Genomic DNA, 16,707 nt, shown 5'->3' on the forward strand with positions numbered 1-16,707 from the left:
GGAAAGAGAGTAAGATGAGAGAGAGCTTAAGTGTGTGGTTTGGATGGTGTATGAAATATGTGAAAATGAATGGATTAATAGGTGATTATGGTTTATATATTAAGGGTCATGGGCTTAAGCCCATGGTCTTCCCTTTTTCCTTATTAACCCAAGTCCATTACCCATATTCCTTATCCCAACACAAGCCCATCTCATAACATCTAATATTATTATTTAATTAACTGAACGGGAAACAGGATGTTACAGTATGGTTATTAGTCGTTGTTCATGTATAATTTTTAATATTTTCTGGAAATGGTTGTGAGTGGAGGAGAGAGAAAATATAATGATAATGGTATACAAAAGTATTATTTAGTTGAACATTAGAGAATATATGTAGTATAATTATATGGATATAGATAGAGAATGAGCTAAGAATGCTTTAAGGTTGGAACGTTCGGAATTTATGTCGGAAAAACAAGTTGTGATAGGAGGATGAAGACTTGCATTTTTTATTTCTAATTTCACTTCCCAAATCACCCCCACCCACCCCGCGTGAACTTTTGAAAGATATACAAAATATATTTTAAAACTTTCATAACTAATTAAAGTTGAAAGAATTTATTTTAAACTTTACTTAACTTTTATAAACTTTAAAGAAGCAGGCAACGTTACAACCGAAAGTTCAAATCTGGTCGGGTTTGAAAATTAAAGAATGTCACACTCGTTGCCCCGTGGTTCATCATAAGTTAGGCTTCTCATTACATACCGGTTAAAAAATTCGAATGTCATTTTTTCTTCCAAAGTGTAACGATTACTGTAGCAAAAATCGGCATAAGCGGTTGATTAAACATTGCCTGAGTGCTAATAGGACCCCAAGCGGCACACTTTTGGCTAATCAAAGGCTTTAGGTGCTAGTCGGTCAAAGTCGGTTCTAGTCTACCAACATCGGACCTAGTCGGAAAAAAGTTGTCCAAATCGTCTAACTAGGTCCAATTATAACAAGAAGCTTTTTAGTGAAATTCGACAGTTGACAATCGGCCCGTATACATTATTTTTTACCTAGAGAATATACCAAAACTGTTAAGTACTTAATTTGTTATGGTAAATGTTAAATACTTGAATTTTGAATTATTTTCAAGTATTATATTTGTATCGCGCGCACACACACATAAATATGAATATAAATTTGACAAATTACATGTATATTTCCGAGGTACCCAACCACTCAATTAGCACCTACCGATTTCTAGAACATTAGTAATGGTATTTGTCGGTGCAACGAGAGTAGGAAGTTTTGGGTTACCGGTAGCTAAATCGTTGGAAAAGATACACTTGTGGGTATTATTTATGGCAGTTAAATTTTATTGGAGTTGATCTCAAACCACTTCCTTTCAAGCTAGAATCACCTCTTCTCACGCTGGCTCCTCGAGATCCTGCTTCCACTAACAATTGTCTTTAGTGAACTCAGAGATTTTTAGGTTTTATATCTGTAACATAGTGGTAGAAAATATAGGTCTTTACTGCATTAAATTGGTAAAAAGAGTTATATATTTAAAAGATTAAAAAATGTTTTGTTAAATACTAATGGTTAGAATGCCATTGTCCAACGACTCAGTCCACAATCTCATCTCGGCAATAGCTAACCAAGGAACGTACCCACACTACCTATTCGATTGGTAGTAGCGTGTTGCCGGGCGGAAAGCTATACCCGAGTGGGGTTTGCCACATGTGCCCACCCCACCCTCCCTAATGTACACTCTACAAAGCTAAGATATGTAACTAATACTCATCTAATAAACGTATGTATGTATTATTTAATAAATATTAAATAGAATAAGATAGATGATCATAGTTATTATTGATTCACAGTGTATTGGTAAATCAAATTGAGTAATTTTGTAATTAACCAATTATGCATTAATCTAACTAGTTAGTTAATAACTAATCTAGTTTAATCGTATTATTATTAGTTTATAATTAGGATTCAACTAGACAATTGCAATTTAGTTGAAGATAAACTAAATTGATTAAGTGGAAACACGGCATACGTTGTAAAGCACAATATGTACAACTTCCTCACTTCTAGGAACTCCCAGGAGTTTCCTAATGCAAAGAAGGTTTCAAATTGGTTGGTTAAAGGAAAAAGTCCAAGATGGCTAGATCCTATTGGCTCATATTAGTGATGCAATGATGTTTGGGGCAATGGCAATGAAATGGGCCTTCAATGCTCATCATATCTATTTTCTTTACGAGAAATCGAGAGAACAATCTTGTCGTTTGGTGGAGCAACAACAAGAATGAGCTTAAAGCATTGAACGTACGCTAAGGATGATTTTCGTGGGAGGAAAGAAACCCTCCTAGCACTTCTATGGCCAAGACAGAGGCGGGTGACAAAGAGAGTTTTAAGCCTTTCAAGTTTAGGTTATGGAGGTACCGAACGTGGCTCCGTTAGTAGAACACTTCATTACAGATGCTCTTTTGTGTAACATTCGTCAATTTTTGAACCCGAAACTCAACACGTTTAAATGCCAAAGTTATTTTATACTATTCTCAACTAAAATACATTAATATATTAAATAGCTGTTGGAAGATCAATTTGTTTCATTATTGTAACTATAGGGTGCTTTCTGTAATTTACAAAAGTTAAACTCTATTTATATAATTATATTATTATTATTATTATAAAAAAAAAGAAAAAAAGAATAAAAAGAAGAAAGTGGGCGGATGTTTATTTTGATTATCACTTTTTATTATTGCTATTATGAAAAACTTATTCTTCAAGACTTCTTCTGAATTTTCTTATCAAGTTAGGGTTTTATTCTTACCTCAACTATAAATACATCATGTAGGTCCAAAACAACTGGATCAAACGCGCGAACGGATTTTTCACTTGATAAACGTTCGAGACGGGTGTGGTAAATCAAACGACCGAACATAAATAATATAAAGATAAAATAAAGAAACGTTCTCTTTGTCGGTTAAAGATTGATATATTAATAAACGAACCAACCCCACCCAAGGTGAGCTCCCCATGGGTGGGTGATTTACACCTTGGAAAACACACATACAACAAACACATAAAGCCCCTATTTATAGCTAAAACTATACCTTTTAGAAGCCTTATCCCATTGAAGTTAAACGTGCGTGCCAAATACGTGTCCGATTTTCTCGTCGACATAAATTATTAACTTGACCTTAAATATATAATGGGTTTCGTAATTTGATATCGCAAGTCACAATTTTTGACCTTACAATCACCCCTTGACTTATGATATCATAACTTTGTCAAACCGTGTATCGCATTTTCGCAAATCAACCCGATAAACTGGAGCTTCTTCAATCAACCCCTCAAGGTATGATCCACCTAATTCATTCATGAAGGAGTTCTCGCTTCTTTATCCATCTCGGATCTTTAAGTCATATAGTTTAAGACAAGCTCGATGAAATACGGGGGACAATGATCAAATGACAAAACTTATTATTTCTCTTTTAAGCGCCTTAAGAATAATATGGAAAGAATACTCTTTGAACACAGTCCAATAATGACGAAAACCCGAATAAGTTTGAAGTTTGGTCAACTCGAAAAATAATTATTTCAGAGCCCAAAAACATCTTCTAAATATGTGGCTCTGCTCATAATTTCTTGTAGTTGAATTACTTTTATGTGAGCAGCCCCAGTTAGACGTGCACAAAAAAACCGGTTCCGGAACCTAACTGGTGGAACCGAACCGGAACCGGTTCCAGTTCCAACCCGGTTGGTACAATACGGTTTAGGTATTTTTGTACCCGAAAATCGTACCCGGTTCTCATATTTGTATGTTAGTATCAGTTCCAACCCGGTTCCTACCTGGTTCTTAATTGTAACCGGTTCAGTTCGTACCCGGAAAAACCGGTTCCAGCGGTTTTTTTTAAGAGTCAAACAAAAGTCAAAGTAGCCGTTGGAACCGGTTCCAACGGTAATATAGCCGTTGGAACCGGTTTTTTAGCCACCAATTAGCCGTTGGAACCGGTTCCAACAGTAATATAGCCGTTGGAACCGGTTTTCAAGAGACAATAGATCCGTTGGAACCGGTTCCAACGGTAATATAGCCGTTGGAACCGGTTTTTGATGCCCAAACCTATATATAACTTGTTTTCCACCACTAATTTCACCACCAAACTCAAAAACAAACTAAAATACTACTTCTTTAGCAAACCCGTTCCGTTACCCGACCATCCAACTAAATATTATTATGGCACCCATAAAAAAACTAACAATAAGGCTAATAAGAGTGTTTTTGTTGCCCCCGTTCCTGTTACGGAGGACCAAGGGTTGTTACGGTAGTCAACCATAACCGCAACCAAGACATATGGAAGAATTGGGATTTGATTGTGGATGACGAAGGTTATCAAAAGGCTCGTTGCAAACTATGTGGTTCAATATTAAAGCACGATTCCAACTCTACTTTGAGAAAGCATATCGAGAAGCCATATTGCAAGGCGTTGAAAGGGATTGGCGCGACCGATCAAATTGACTTGGGTAAAGATGGTACACTATTTCGTTACAACACGACTCAAGTTCAAGATAGAATGGCAAAGTTCGTTATTCAACGAGGTTTGCCGTTTAACCACTTTGATGACCCGAGTTGACGTCGTTGATTCGCGAAACTCTACAACCGAGATACACACATGTAAGTCGTACTACCTTAAGACGTCATTGTATCAGGTTGTGGGAGTGTGCTAAAAAGAGTTAATCGAGTCTTTTCATTCTTTAGAAGCCATGGTTAGTTTAACTACCGATGTTTGGTCGGCACCACACGGGTTGCCCGAATCATACATATGTGTCACCGCTCATTGGGTTATCCGGTGACATGGCAATTGATGAAACGCACCATCGCTTTTGAAAACTTCCCGTTCCCACATACCGCCGAAAAATTGTTTGAATTACTTGATGAAGTTATAACGACTTACAACTTGAGAAATAAAATATTTTCGATTTCGTTTGACAACGCTTCAAACAATACTAAGGCGGCTGAAAAATTTATCATTAAATATTCACCACCTTGTTTCGGGAATTTTTTTCATGTCCGATGTGTTGCACATATCATCAACTTGGTTGTTCAAATAGGTCTTGACAATGAAAACATTTGTGATGATTTAAAATACTTTAGACTTATGTTACAAGATGTCTTCAAAAGTGGTAAAAGAAGACATCTTGAATATAAGAACTATTGCAAGTCGGTTGAAAGAAAGTATTTGGGGCCGAATTGGGACGTTCCAACCCGTTAGAACTCAACTTGTCATATGTTAAAGTGTGTTTTTGCCCGACGCCAAACTTTATAAGCTTTTCATAACAATCTTGTTGAAGAACGCGAGGCCGATATGTTTCCGGAAAGTGTTTGGGTCCAAGTCGGTTATTTGTTGGAGTATCTTGACTTGTTCAAAAAGTCAACAACAAAATTATCGGGAGTCTATTACCCTACTAGTTGTTGGGTTTTACAAGAATTGTACTATATGTCTTGTGTTTTTAAAAGCTTTGCGGAGAAGAACAAACTCTTCGAAAATATTGTTGCGGTTATGAAAGAAAAGTTCATAAAATATTTTGAAAACATACCGCCGGTCTTTACTTGTGCCGCCGCATTAAACCCCTATTGGAATGTTAAGGGGTTGAAACAACGATTGAGGAAATGTTCGACAACTTAGGTATGCACGAGATTGACCCGAAGTTGTCGACGGAAGCGAAGGACAAGTTCAACAAAAACCTTCAAGACATTTATGACCACTATTTTCAAATGTATGGTCCAAGCAAAAGATCGTCTTTTGTGAAAAAAACAACAACTAGTAGGCCGTGCAATGACCCACTTATAAACTTGATGAATGGGATTCGTGAATCGGCATCTAAGAGGCAAAGAGGAAACACACCAAGTAGCGAACTTGGTCGATATAGTGGAGCAAACTATGTTGAGGGCGCAACGGTCGACGAAATTCGCAATATTGATTTGTTGGCTTGGTGGAAAGGTAAACAATACGAATTTCCCATTCTATCCGCCATGGCTCGTGATTTGCTTGCCGTACAAGCCTCAACGGTTGCTTCCGAATCGGTTTTTCTCTTACTGGGAGGGTGTTATCTATGCGAAGAACAAAACTAACTCCCGAGTCTCTAGAGGTTTGCATTTGCCTAAAGGACCATTTGGATGCGGTGGATCGTGTACAACACAAGGCGAACTTTGAAGACGAAATACCAATAGAGCGTCATATTCATGATGAGGAGGCGGGGGACGGGGTTTCTTCCGATAACGAAGACGAGGGTGAAGACGAGAATGAAGACGAAGAAGAGTTGTAATTATTTGTTTTGGTAAAATTATTTGTAACTTGTTCAACTAATATTTAGTTTTGATTTGTTTTATTATAATTACTTTTGTTACTCATGATTAATTTTTGTTACTTTTTTAATAACGACGAACATTTTATTTATTTAAAAAATAACTATTACAAACATTATTAAAACATAAACGATACTAAACATAACAACTAAAACATAAAAAACAAAGTCCGTCGTTTTAATCCGGGAATACTTATTTTTGGGTTGTAGAGCCAGACGACTCTCCCACTTCCGTTTTTTTAGCTTCCAAACTTCTTTTCTCTCGACAATACTTATTCGTATGTTTTCGAAATGTCGAGTTGGACCCTGCTTTAAGAAACTTCGAGCAATATTTGCAACGTGCCAACTCATGTGAGTCGGTCATGAGACACAAATCATAATGAACCCAAACATCAGGGCATCTTGTTGTTTCGATCACCATAACAACGTCATCATTAGTTGCCATTTGTTGTCGGTTTAAGGTTAATTGTGGTTTGGAGTGTGTTTTATAGTTTTGGAAGTGGTTTAACAAGTACACAAACAAACCTTGCTATTTAGAGTAAAAAAATAACCTATTTATAGTTAAAAAACCGGTTCCAACGGTCAAAAACGGCTATATAGCCGTTGGAACCGGTTCCTAACGGCTATGATATTTAAATTTCAAAAAAACCGGTGGAACCGGTTTTTACGTAAAAACCGGTTCCGGTTCATCCCCTTCCCGGTTCTTAAAAGTTAGCATATCTGGGCATCGGTTCGGGTCGGGAACCGAACCGGTTCTTGATTGGAACCGGTGCCATTTTACAACCCGGTGTGAAAAAACCGGTTTCGAACCGGTTCGGTTTTCCAGTTGAACCCGATTTGTGCACCTCTAGCCCTGGTTAATATTCTAACAGCTCACATTCACAATCCATACTTAAGCCTAAAAACAAAAATAATCAGAAGGTCCACCAACAGATTTGGGCTATAGCAGGTTTAATAAAAAAAAAACCAGCCCAACAAAATTAACTTGACAAAAGATATCATCATCATGATAGTTAAGGATCAAACCCTAGCTACACAACCCAGCCGTCACCATGATGAGTCTTGCCAGAAAATCGAGCTCCGATGACTAGTCATAGGAAAACCGGATTCCGACCACCACATCCGCCGCCGCCAAACCATTTTAGCCTCCACCCTCTCTTCAATCTACCTCCCGCCACCACTTCACTGGAACATCCATCCTTCAACACCGCTACATCCATATCCAACGTCATCACTATCGTTGCCGGAAAATCCTTCACCGGGAAAAATGATTTCCGGTGACATGTTGATGCCCTTCTCTCTTCTTTCTTTCTTTCTTTCTCCATTCACCGTCGCCACCACTAAAAACCCCGCCTATACAAACGATTCGCCGGAGAGAGGAATCCAATCGATTCGAACGAACTCAGTTCGATTCGATTCATAGAACCGGCTTTCACGATCCACCACCGCCAGCAATTACCATTAAACCCCTCTGCCACATCTTCATACAATAGTTTTCACGTTTAGAAATAACCGACACTCACGTATGTCGGCGTTTCATTTTTCACATCATCAACTTCTAGAATAGTCGTCGATAAGGACCGTAAGGTGGCCGGATTTTTAGCGTATGGCGGAACGGTTTCCGAAACCCCGGCTCTGGCACTTGTAGATCCCAAACATACGGATCTACAAGAAGAAGCTTCAAACACGCTTATTTACCACTTTATTTCCAACTTAATTTCCTGATCTGGAAACTTTATTTTCAAACTTCAACGGGTGTTTAAGTCTCGATTCGGGTAATCGTGGAAATAGAACCCGAAATTCAAGAGAAAAGTTGAATCAGTTGATTCGACCTGCTCTGATACCACTTGTAGGTCCCGAAACCCCGGATCCGACAACGAACGGATTTAGTTCTTGATAAGCGATCGAGACGGGTGTGGTAAATCAAACGACCGAGCATTAATAATATAAAGATAAAATAAAAAAACGATCTCGTTGTCGGTTAAAGATGGATAAATTAATAAATGAACCGGCCCCACCCAGGGTGATCTCCCATTGGGTGGGTGATTTACACCTTGGAAAAGACACATACAACAAACACATAAAGCCCCATTTAAAGCTAAATTATCCTTCTAGAATCATTATCTCATTAAAGCTAAACGCGTGTGTTGAAGCCATCGTTTCGTGTCCGCTTTTCTCACCGACATAAATTATTAATTTTTGGCCTTACACATCATCCCTTTTCTTATTAATATCTACTTCTCTCCCTAAAACGTTCTTCCAAATCCAAGTACGTTTTAATTTATATTTTCATATTTTTCTTGTTTTCCTTTTGTTATAATTATGATCATATCTTAACATGTTTTAAATTCTTGAAGTTTTTGTTTTATTTAATTTATATCTTAAGAATTTTGATGATACATGATCAAACATATTGTATTCATCATATCATAGGTGGTTTATAATTTTTCATCAAAATTCATTCCAAAGCGTCAACAACATTCTTATTTTCAATGTTTCAGATTTGAAAATAAGAATGATTTTCAAAGATTGATCCACATATCGGTCATAACAAACTAGAATTATGCAAGGCCAAATCCCATCATTAACTTTATTGAGTTACGGTTCTAATGACTATTTGTTTATATTTTTATTATTTCGTATTGCTTCACATTTATTATTTCAAAATTAGTTTGCGATCTGTACCCTCCGTGAAGATCGTCTATTTTAGCCTATCTCATGTCCGAATCTGGGAAACTTTCTACATAAAATTTGTTACTTACATTCTAATTTAGGTGAGTGGATATTTTTAATTTTTAAGAATTTATTGTTATTTTTAAACATTTATGCATTCGGTGACAGAAATCTGTCCAAAACTGATTTCGTTTTCCTTGTTTCATTTTCAACTTCTAGTTATGTTATTTTAATACATATATGTTTCTTTGACCTTTATTTATCAAACACATGCTAAAGAAGCTTTATTTACTTGGATTTAGGCTTTACTTGTTAGGACTTACCAAAGCTTAACCAAGATCTTAATCTTTGAACTCACCAAATTCAAGGTGAGTAATTCACACACCACTTTTTCATCTTTTACTTTTTAGGGATAACATGCATACCATACATATCAAAGTTATTTATTTATTTACATCTATATCTCATTAACCATAATTCGATACTATGTGTTTATGGATTTATTGCTCATCGATGACATGCTATTTGGTTATATGTTTTTTTTTTATTTTTTGGCATTTAATTGGGCCACATCATCCTCATCGAGTATGCATACCTTACCCCGGTACTAGCTTTGTGCTAGACCGAAAGAGTCCACGTCTATTTTATTTGGTAATTGTTATATATCATCAATGTTGTAATGGTTTATATTCACAGATGAATTGTTAGCATATAATAATACACCTAAACTTGTGTATTGCTCACTCAACTTATTGTTGACCAAACTCTATTTTTATATGTATTAGAGGTTTGCTAGTTGAAGATTTGGATGTTTGAGAAGATAGTTAGCTTACTCTAGGCTATAAAATATAAAAAGCAAGTTTGTATAATGGATTGTTTTTGTTTATATTGTGATGTATATTGATTATATGAATTCAAATAATTAGTTATTGTCACATTAATAGCAATGGTGTCTTGTGAGTTAATGTGCAATCGGTTGTGCCCCGGTGTATTCCGTCGTAGTTTGGAGTGTGACATTTTGGGTGCAAGTAACAAGTTCATTCTTTTGATTGTGTTATGGTTTTCTTACTTCCCCTCAGGTAGTTCAAGATCTTGTAGATTAATTACTTGTATACAATAAAGCCACAACATCTAATAACCATCAGAAGGGGATAAGATTTCTACACTTGCTATATGTTGCTTTTAAATGCGAAGCGCAAGTACATTTTCTGTATTTTATTTAATAGTGCCCTAAAAGAACTAAGTACAAAGCGACAACACCACAAGAAGAGAGGTTTTAAAAATTAATGATTCTTTTGTTGCTTATAATTGATTGAATTACAATGTTTTCCTCAAATCATGTCCACCAATGTGTTCTCTCCTAAAATTTCTTTCTTTGACTATGAAAAAGATAATATTGCTCACTTTACCTACCACCACCAAATCAACAACCCATTTCTCTCTAGTGATTTTGATTGTCATACCTACAGCTCTTTAGCTCATCCACCAGTCACCAATGATGTTAGAACACTCGAACAAGACGTTTTTCTTCAGCATCAGAACATGTTCTGAAGATCACAATGATCTTTTAGAGTATGTAATTTCTTCGTATAAGAAAATAATGCCGAGCTCCAAGAGAGATGGGCATAGTAAGATCTACACCGCTCGAAGCCTAGGGATCAGGGAGTAAGATTGTCCATTGACGTCTCACAAAAGTTTTTTCGTCTTCTAGATTTGCTAGGGTTTGATAAAGCAAGTAAAATCCTTGACTGGCTTGGAAAGTCTTTAGCCGCAATTAATGTTGGTTCAGGCCCCAAGTTAACAAACACCAAACACACTTGAACTACTTGTGTATGTGAATCAGAATGTGGAAAGGAAATAATGAAGAAGATATTGAATTGAAAGATACGGGGCCTCTATTTCATAAAACTAAATTTGCTTTTTAAATAGACAAAAGAAAACAAACGTGGTAAATATAAAACAATAAAATACTAAACTCCATCCTATAGAATAGATAAACTAATGCAACGTGAGGTTCATTGAAACTTGGTCAATCAAAGACTAAATCTTCCATAAACCTACTAATCCACGTTCCATAAACGAACCGATTGGCGCAAACTTGGTTGCACAAACAAACCACTACTCATCTTCAACTGTTTCTAAAGAGTTTGATGCCAAATTTCTGGAAACCATTAAGCGAGATTCAGACGTGGAAAATGGCAAGAAGAAGAGGTCACGTCTTAAATATTGTGTAGATGGAAAAGAGAAGAAAACAACACAAACAAGCAAGCTGGATCTCAAGATACTTTTTCAAGAGAACAGTCAAGGGCAGAGGCAAGAGCAAGAGCTAGAAAAAAGAACAAACAAAAATCCCGTTTGTAATGGATCATGAAACTTCCGGGCAACCAAAAGATTCAAGCTTTAAGGTCAGGGCGTTTCGTGATCAGCTGGGAGATCATGCGGTTAATGATTCAGATCTGGAATATGTGTAATATTAATCATATGGAAATGTGCAATGCTGTATTAGGATCTTGAGAACCAGTAATCCTAGTGGCAAAACAACGATATGTATAGTCATGGCCCAAATATACGAGGAAAGGCCCATTGGCCCAAGTACATGCAAATAACAAAAGGAAAACAATGAGTTAATATATTATATAAGCTAACATTTTAGTCCTACAAGAACGATTGGGAGTGCAGACGAAAGTATTAATTCGAGGCCACCAAGTGGGAGATTCTTGGGTTTTTTAGGCCTAACTTAGTTGATGTCAAAAAGAGGAGACAAGGGTCGGCTGACACTAAGCACAACTCGTTGGAGATATCTTCTCCATTAAGTTACAAATCCTAGTTGTTTCTCTCTATATATATGTTCTTGTGTATATATATTCACATTCACTCAATAATGAATACCTAGTTGTCACCCGTAGAAGTAAGTTAATTTAGACTAAACCACGTTAAAACCTAATGTTTTCATTTTTTGCTTTCGTGTTTGTTCGGTTTCATGTGTGTGCAGATCCTAAAATAGATTACTTAAATACAACAAAGCCACAATACCGAAACAATGGAATAAGTTTTCTCCACTTGCTGTCTGTTGCTTTTAAATGCGAAGAGCAAGTACATTTTCTGCATTTTACTTAATAGTGCCCTAAAATAACTAGTTCAATACAAAGTCAAAACACCACCACAGCCACAGGGGGGAGAAGCTTTCAAAATGCTAGTTGACACAAAACTAGACTGAAGTTAATGGTTTTTTTCTTGCTTATAATTGTTTTGAATTACAATGTTTTCTTCAAATCCTTGTTCACAGGTCCCCTCATCCACCAATGTCTTCTCTCCTTCAAATTCTTTCTTTGACTATGAAAAAGATATCGATCACTTTAACTACCACCAGCAAATTGACAACCTATTTACCTCCAACGATTTTGTCTCTCCTACCTACAGCTCTCCAGCTCATGATCCTGATCCGGTCACTAATGATGTTACCACACATGAACAAGACTTTGTTCTTCAGCAGCAGTTTTCTGAAGATCATGATGATCTCTTAGAGTCTGTGATTTCCTCATATAAGAAGAAAATGCCGAGCTCCAAGAGAGATGGGCATAGTAAGATCTACACCGCTCGAGGCCCTAGGGATCGGAGAGTGAGATTGTCCATCGACGTCTCACGAAAGTTCTTTTGTCTTCAAGATTTGCTAGGGTTTGATAAAGCAAGCAAAACCCTTGACTGGCTCCTTACCAAGTCTTTAACTGCAATTAAGGACTTGGTTGCACAAACAAGAAAGTGTTCATCTTCAACTCTCACTGAAGAATCTAACGCCAAGTTTCTTGAAACTATTAAGCGAGATTCAGATGTGGAAAATGGCAAAATGAAGAAGTCAAGACTTAAATGTGTAGATGTGAAAGGGAAGAAATTGACACAAAAAAGCAAAGTTGGATCTCATGAAACATTTTCAAGAGAACAGTCAAGGGCAGAGGCAAGAGCAAGAGCTAGAGAAAGAACGAAAGAAAAAACCCGTTTAAAAAAGTTAGTAATGGATCAGGAAACTTCCAAGCAATTAATAGATTCAAGCTTTCAGGTTAGAGAGTTTCTTGAACAGCTGGGAGATCATGCAGTTAATGACTCAGATCTGGAATATGTGTAATGCTAATCATATGGAAATGTGCATACTAATTATTTGTTTGTAATTTGTATTAGGGATCTTGAGAACCAGCTTCCTAGTGACAAAATAACTATAATTAATTAATGGTGGAGCTGAGGCAATGATGTAAGTTCTTCATGTTGTTGATTAGTTATTAATCAATTTGATTATGTTTATGAAGGAATTTGATTTCCCATAATGAACTGTTGATTGATCTGAAGATTCAGATCTGGCCATGTTACATTCGATTTCTTCTAATGGCTTTTGAGCACCTAATTAACACATGTTGAGTATGCCCTAATAATGGCTTTTGGGTACATAAAGACCAGGCAAACATCACTCAAGGAGTTGAGCCTGTTGTTTTTTTTTGTGTTAACCAATTGATCAAAGATGCATGTTTATGTATTCAAGTGCCTTTAAAAGGCAAACCTTGAAGCAATGGTAAGGTTGTTGGCATGTGACCTAGCTTGGAGCGTGAGGTCCACGGGTAGGCCACGAGTTTGAGTCGTGAAAACAACCTCTTGAAGATATATAGGGTAGATGTAGACCCAAGTTGGCCAGACACTCCTCGGACCACGGCCATGAAAAACCTTTTGCACCGGATTTACCTTTATTTTAATCAAGTGACTAGTAATTTGTTGACTGATTTAAGTTTTTGCAAACAAGTGGCATTTTTTCTTTTTTTGCGTTTATGGTCTTTCGAAAGAATCATTTGCACATCTGACTTAAATTGCATCACGCATGGCCAAATTGTAGTCTCAAGCATTTGAAAAGGAAAATTCTAAGGAGAAGAAATTGGCACTTAGGATAGATCATGTTCCATCTTCCTCCCATTAGTCCTGCTTTATTTCTTTTTCAAATAAAAGTTTTCAGCTTTTATTTCAAGCCATCAAACTAATATTCTTAATTTGTCAACGTTTTGCTATATTTTTCTTTTAACGGCTACTCATTAAATCACATTTGAATCCTTGACCTCATAGATAGAGTTGAGTAGCCAGGATATCTCTTGGAGACAAGTTTTTTCTGTATTAACATGTTTTATATATACCAGCCATCAAGCATGATCTGGTTTAATGGTATATATCTTAAGCATTGTCCAGCTGTTAGTTGCAAATACATTAAAAGGTAACTGAATTCAAATCTCCTAAAAATATATTATTGCTAAACATTTCATTTCTGATAATTAATAGAAGAAAGGTCTGAAAAGATCATCCTGTAAACAGGATTCCTGACTGTTTGTACCAAGTTTTTCACTGTTTTATCTTGTAATCAAGATTGTCCTTGATATTGACATCACAGTTATCTTGTCCACCTGTACATTTAATCATACAAACTTTTATCTTCCGTATACAAATTTTTAATATAAAATGTAATCTTGTGGTTACTTAGATGTCCGAATCAGGGCCTGATTCTGGGTACTTAACATACCAATCTTATATTCTCTATAAAATGTTCATGCTATTGCATTAATTATCCGTTAACTACCACATGTAATTTGTTACAACATTTTTAAATGAGTGCCCAATATTAAAAACAAATTGAATCCGTGTAACCATAGGGGCCGGCCATTGAGTGTGTAAGTATATAAGTGGATGTTTGTGTGCAGTGTAGAACAAGTTATGGTGTCAAGGGTGATATGATATGATTTCAATACAGAAAACAAGAACAAACAAGTACGTATTTGTTGGCATTACACAGTAGCATTGTTACTGTTAAAACATATGTATTGATATATCAACAAATTAAATTGTATTTGAAAATTAATGAATCACCGAAATTATTAAGGGTGTTTGGGAAAGACAAACAAAGGAAGATGTGAGTTGTGACCGTGGATGGAGCCGCAGGTTTAAAAAGAAACACTGAGATATAGGAACCCTAAATGACTACAAGAAAATAATTATATTTTCATAATGAACCTTATAGAGGTAGGGTATCAAAAAGACCAAAATACCCTTAAGCACCACCCGCGAGTCAGAGGGGACCCCTTCATATGCCACCCGCGGGACATATAAATCACCCGCATAAATCAAAAGCCAAAGGAAGAACAATAACACATCTTAGAGACTACATGCGGAAGGATCTAGACGCCCTCAGAAGTCATCCGCGGGGTACTGTTCTCACCCGCAAAGATGACCAGAAGGCAACGTCATATGACAGCTATAATTAACTAATTCTCTTCTAGAAGATTTACCAAGATCCTTTCTTGAGAAGCACGTGACCCAACAACCAATAGAAGAAAGACAGTTAGCTAGGTTGTTATAATTGTACACATGACCAAGTTTAGCCCATCCTATCACGGACAGACACGTGTCCAGGTTGTTACAACCATGCACATGGGCCAAACAGCTCGCCCTATCATATGAAGACACGTGTCCAGACGGTTACGAAAGCATCTTCTAGAAAAAGACAGTTGGGTCAATCACATTCCCACATCGTTCGGCTATAAATACAATCTCAATCTCCATGAGGTATTCATTCGCTCTCAATATTCTACTCTAAATACTTAAGTACTTTATCTGTTTACCGGTATTGTACTTAATCTCACGTCGGAGGGTGGTTACGGGAAGACCCCCTTCTTGTTCTTCCCGTAACGAGCTCACGGTGGTTTTTTTGCAGGTTTCCGTCATTGGACTTTGGGAGATCGGACTCGTATCATTGTTTAGTAGTTGTTTGACATGTACCATGTGGACTCATTGGATCTAAACCCTTTGGGTGACTAGATCCATGTTTCTTCAAACTTTGTTTTTTTTTCTTTTCATGTTTCATATTAAACTTAAAACCCTTTGGTGAATATTCCATGCTAAGCATAAGATTATGCGTTAATGTGTCTATACAAAATTTTATATCATTTTATATTATTTGTTACGTCATCACCATCTCAGCTTTCTTTCAATATTCAACCTATGTCGTACTTTATTCTCCACAAATAAACATTATTTTTCTTAGAACGGTGGTTTTTTATGTGTTAGACCACAATACTCTTCAATTTGGATAACCCAATTGCTCCACTTTAGCTAGACTATGTTGTCTTAACCGGGATCACGCTAACTTCAGAGTTTGGCTTGGCATTCCCCTAGGAAATCATACTGCCGGCTGCCACTTGACAGATGTTTACCACAAGAGCTGTACTCTCCAGCGTAACACACGGCTGAAGTAAAAACCGATGGGCTCGGGATTCGAACTGACAACATCGTAAGGTCTAGATCAAATATTTCATTGTCAATAAGACCATGTGTAGTCATAACTATCCACATTCAGGCATGGCGCTCAGTCAGAGTTATGGTTTTTTACAAAAACAGGGTGTAGTCATAACTTTCCACCCCAGGCGTTATGCGCCACGTGACGCCCAGTCACTATTAATTTTATTTGTTTTTTTTAAATAATAATTCATTTAAATACCAAGTTGCAAGGACTTAAATGCAAATACTATTAAAAACAAGGTTCAAGCTAATAAATAAATAGTACCATAGGGACTAAACAAAAACTCTCAACCATTTATAAACCAACAAACCCTAAATCTCTTCTTCTTCTTCTTGCTGCCTCTACAGATGCAAATACTTGAAAACCCTAGATC

At 36.6% G+C, this 16,707-nt stretch overlaps 1 protein-coding gene and 1 pseudogene across 1 annotated transcript; both read left to right on the forward strand.

The window, feature by feature from the left end:
* Positions 1-10,616: 10,616 nt before the first annotated feature.
* LOC143596512 (uncharacterized) lies at positions 10,617-11,487 on the forward strand (annotated as a pseudogene).
* A 697-nt stretch (positions 11,488-12,184) lies between these two features.
* On the forward strand, positions 12,185-13,271 carry LOC143595226 (uncharacterized). The gene has a single exon (XM_077074309.1). It carries the CDS (start codon positions 12,276-12,278, stop codon positions 13,134-13,136), a length of 861 nt encoding a protein of 286 aa, XP_076930424.1. The 5' UTR covers positions 12,185-12,275; the 3' UTR covers positions 13,137-13,271.
* Positions 13,272-16,707: the final 3,436 nt, after the last annotated feature.

Source organism: Bidens hawaiensis, unplaced genomic scaffold (assembly GCF_021521415.1).
Source record: "Bidens hawaiensis isolate Kalapana, Puna unplaced genomic scaffold, B.hawaiensis_p1.1 tig00001721_1, whole genome shotgun sequence".
Classification (NCBI taxonomy): Eukaryota; Viridiplantae; Streptophyta; class Magnoliopsida; order Asterales; family Asteraceae; genus Bidens; species Bidens hawaiensis.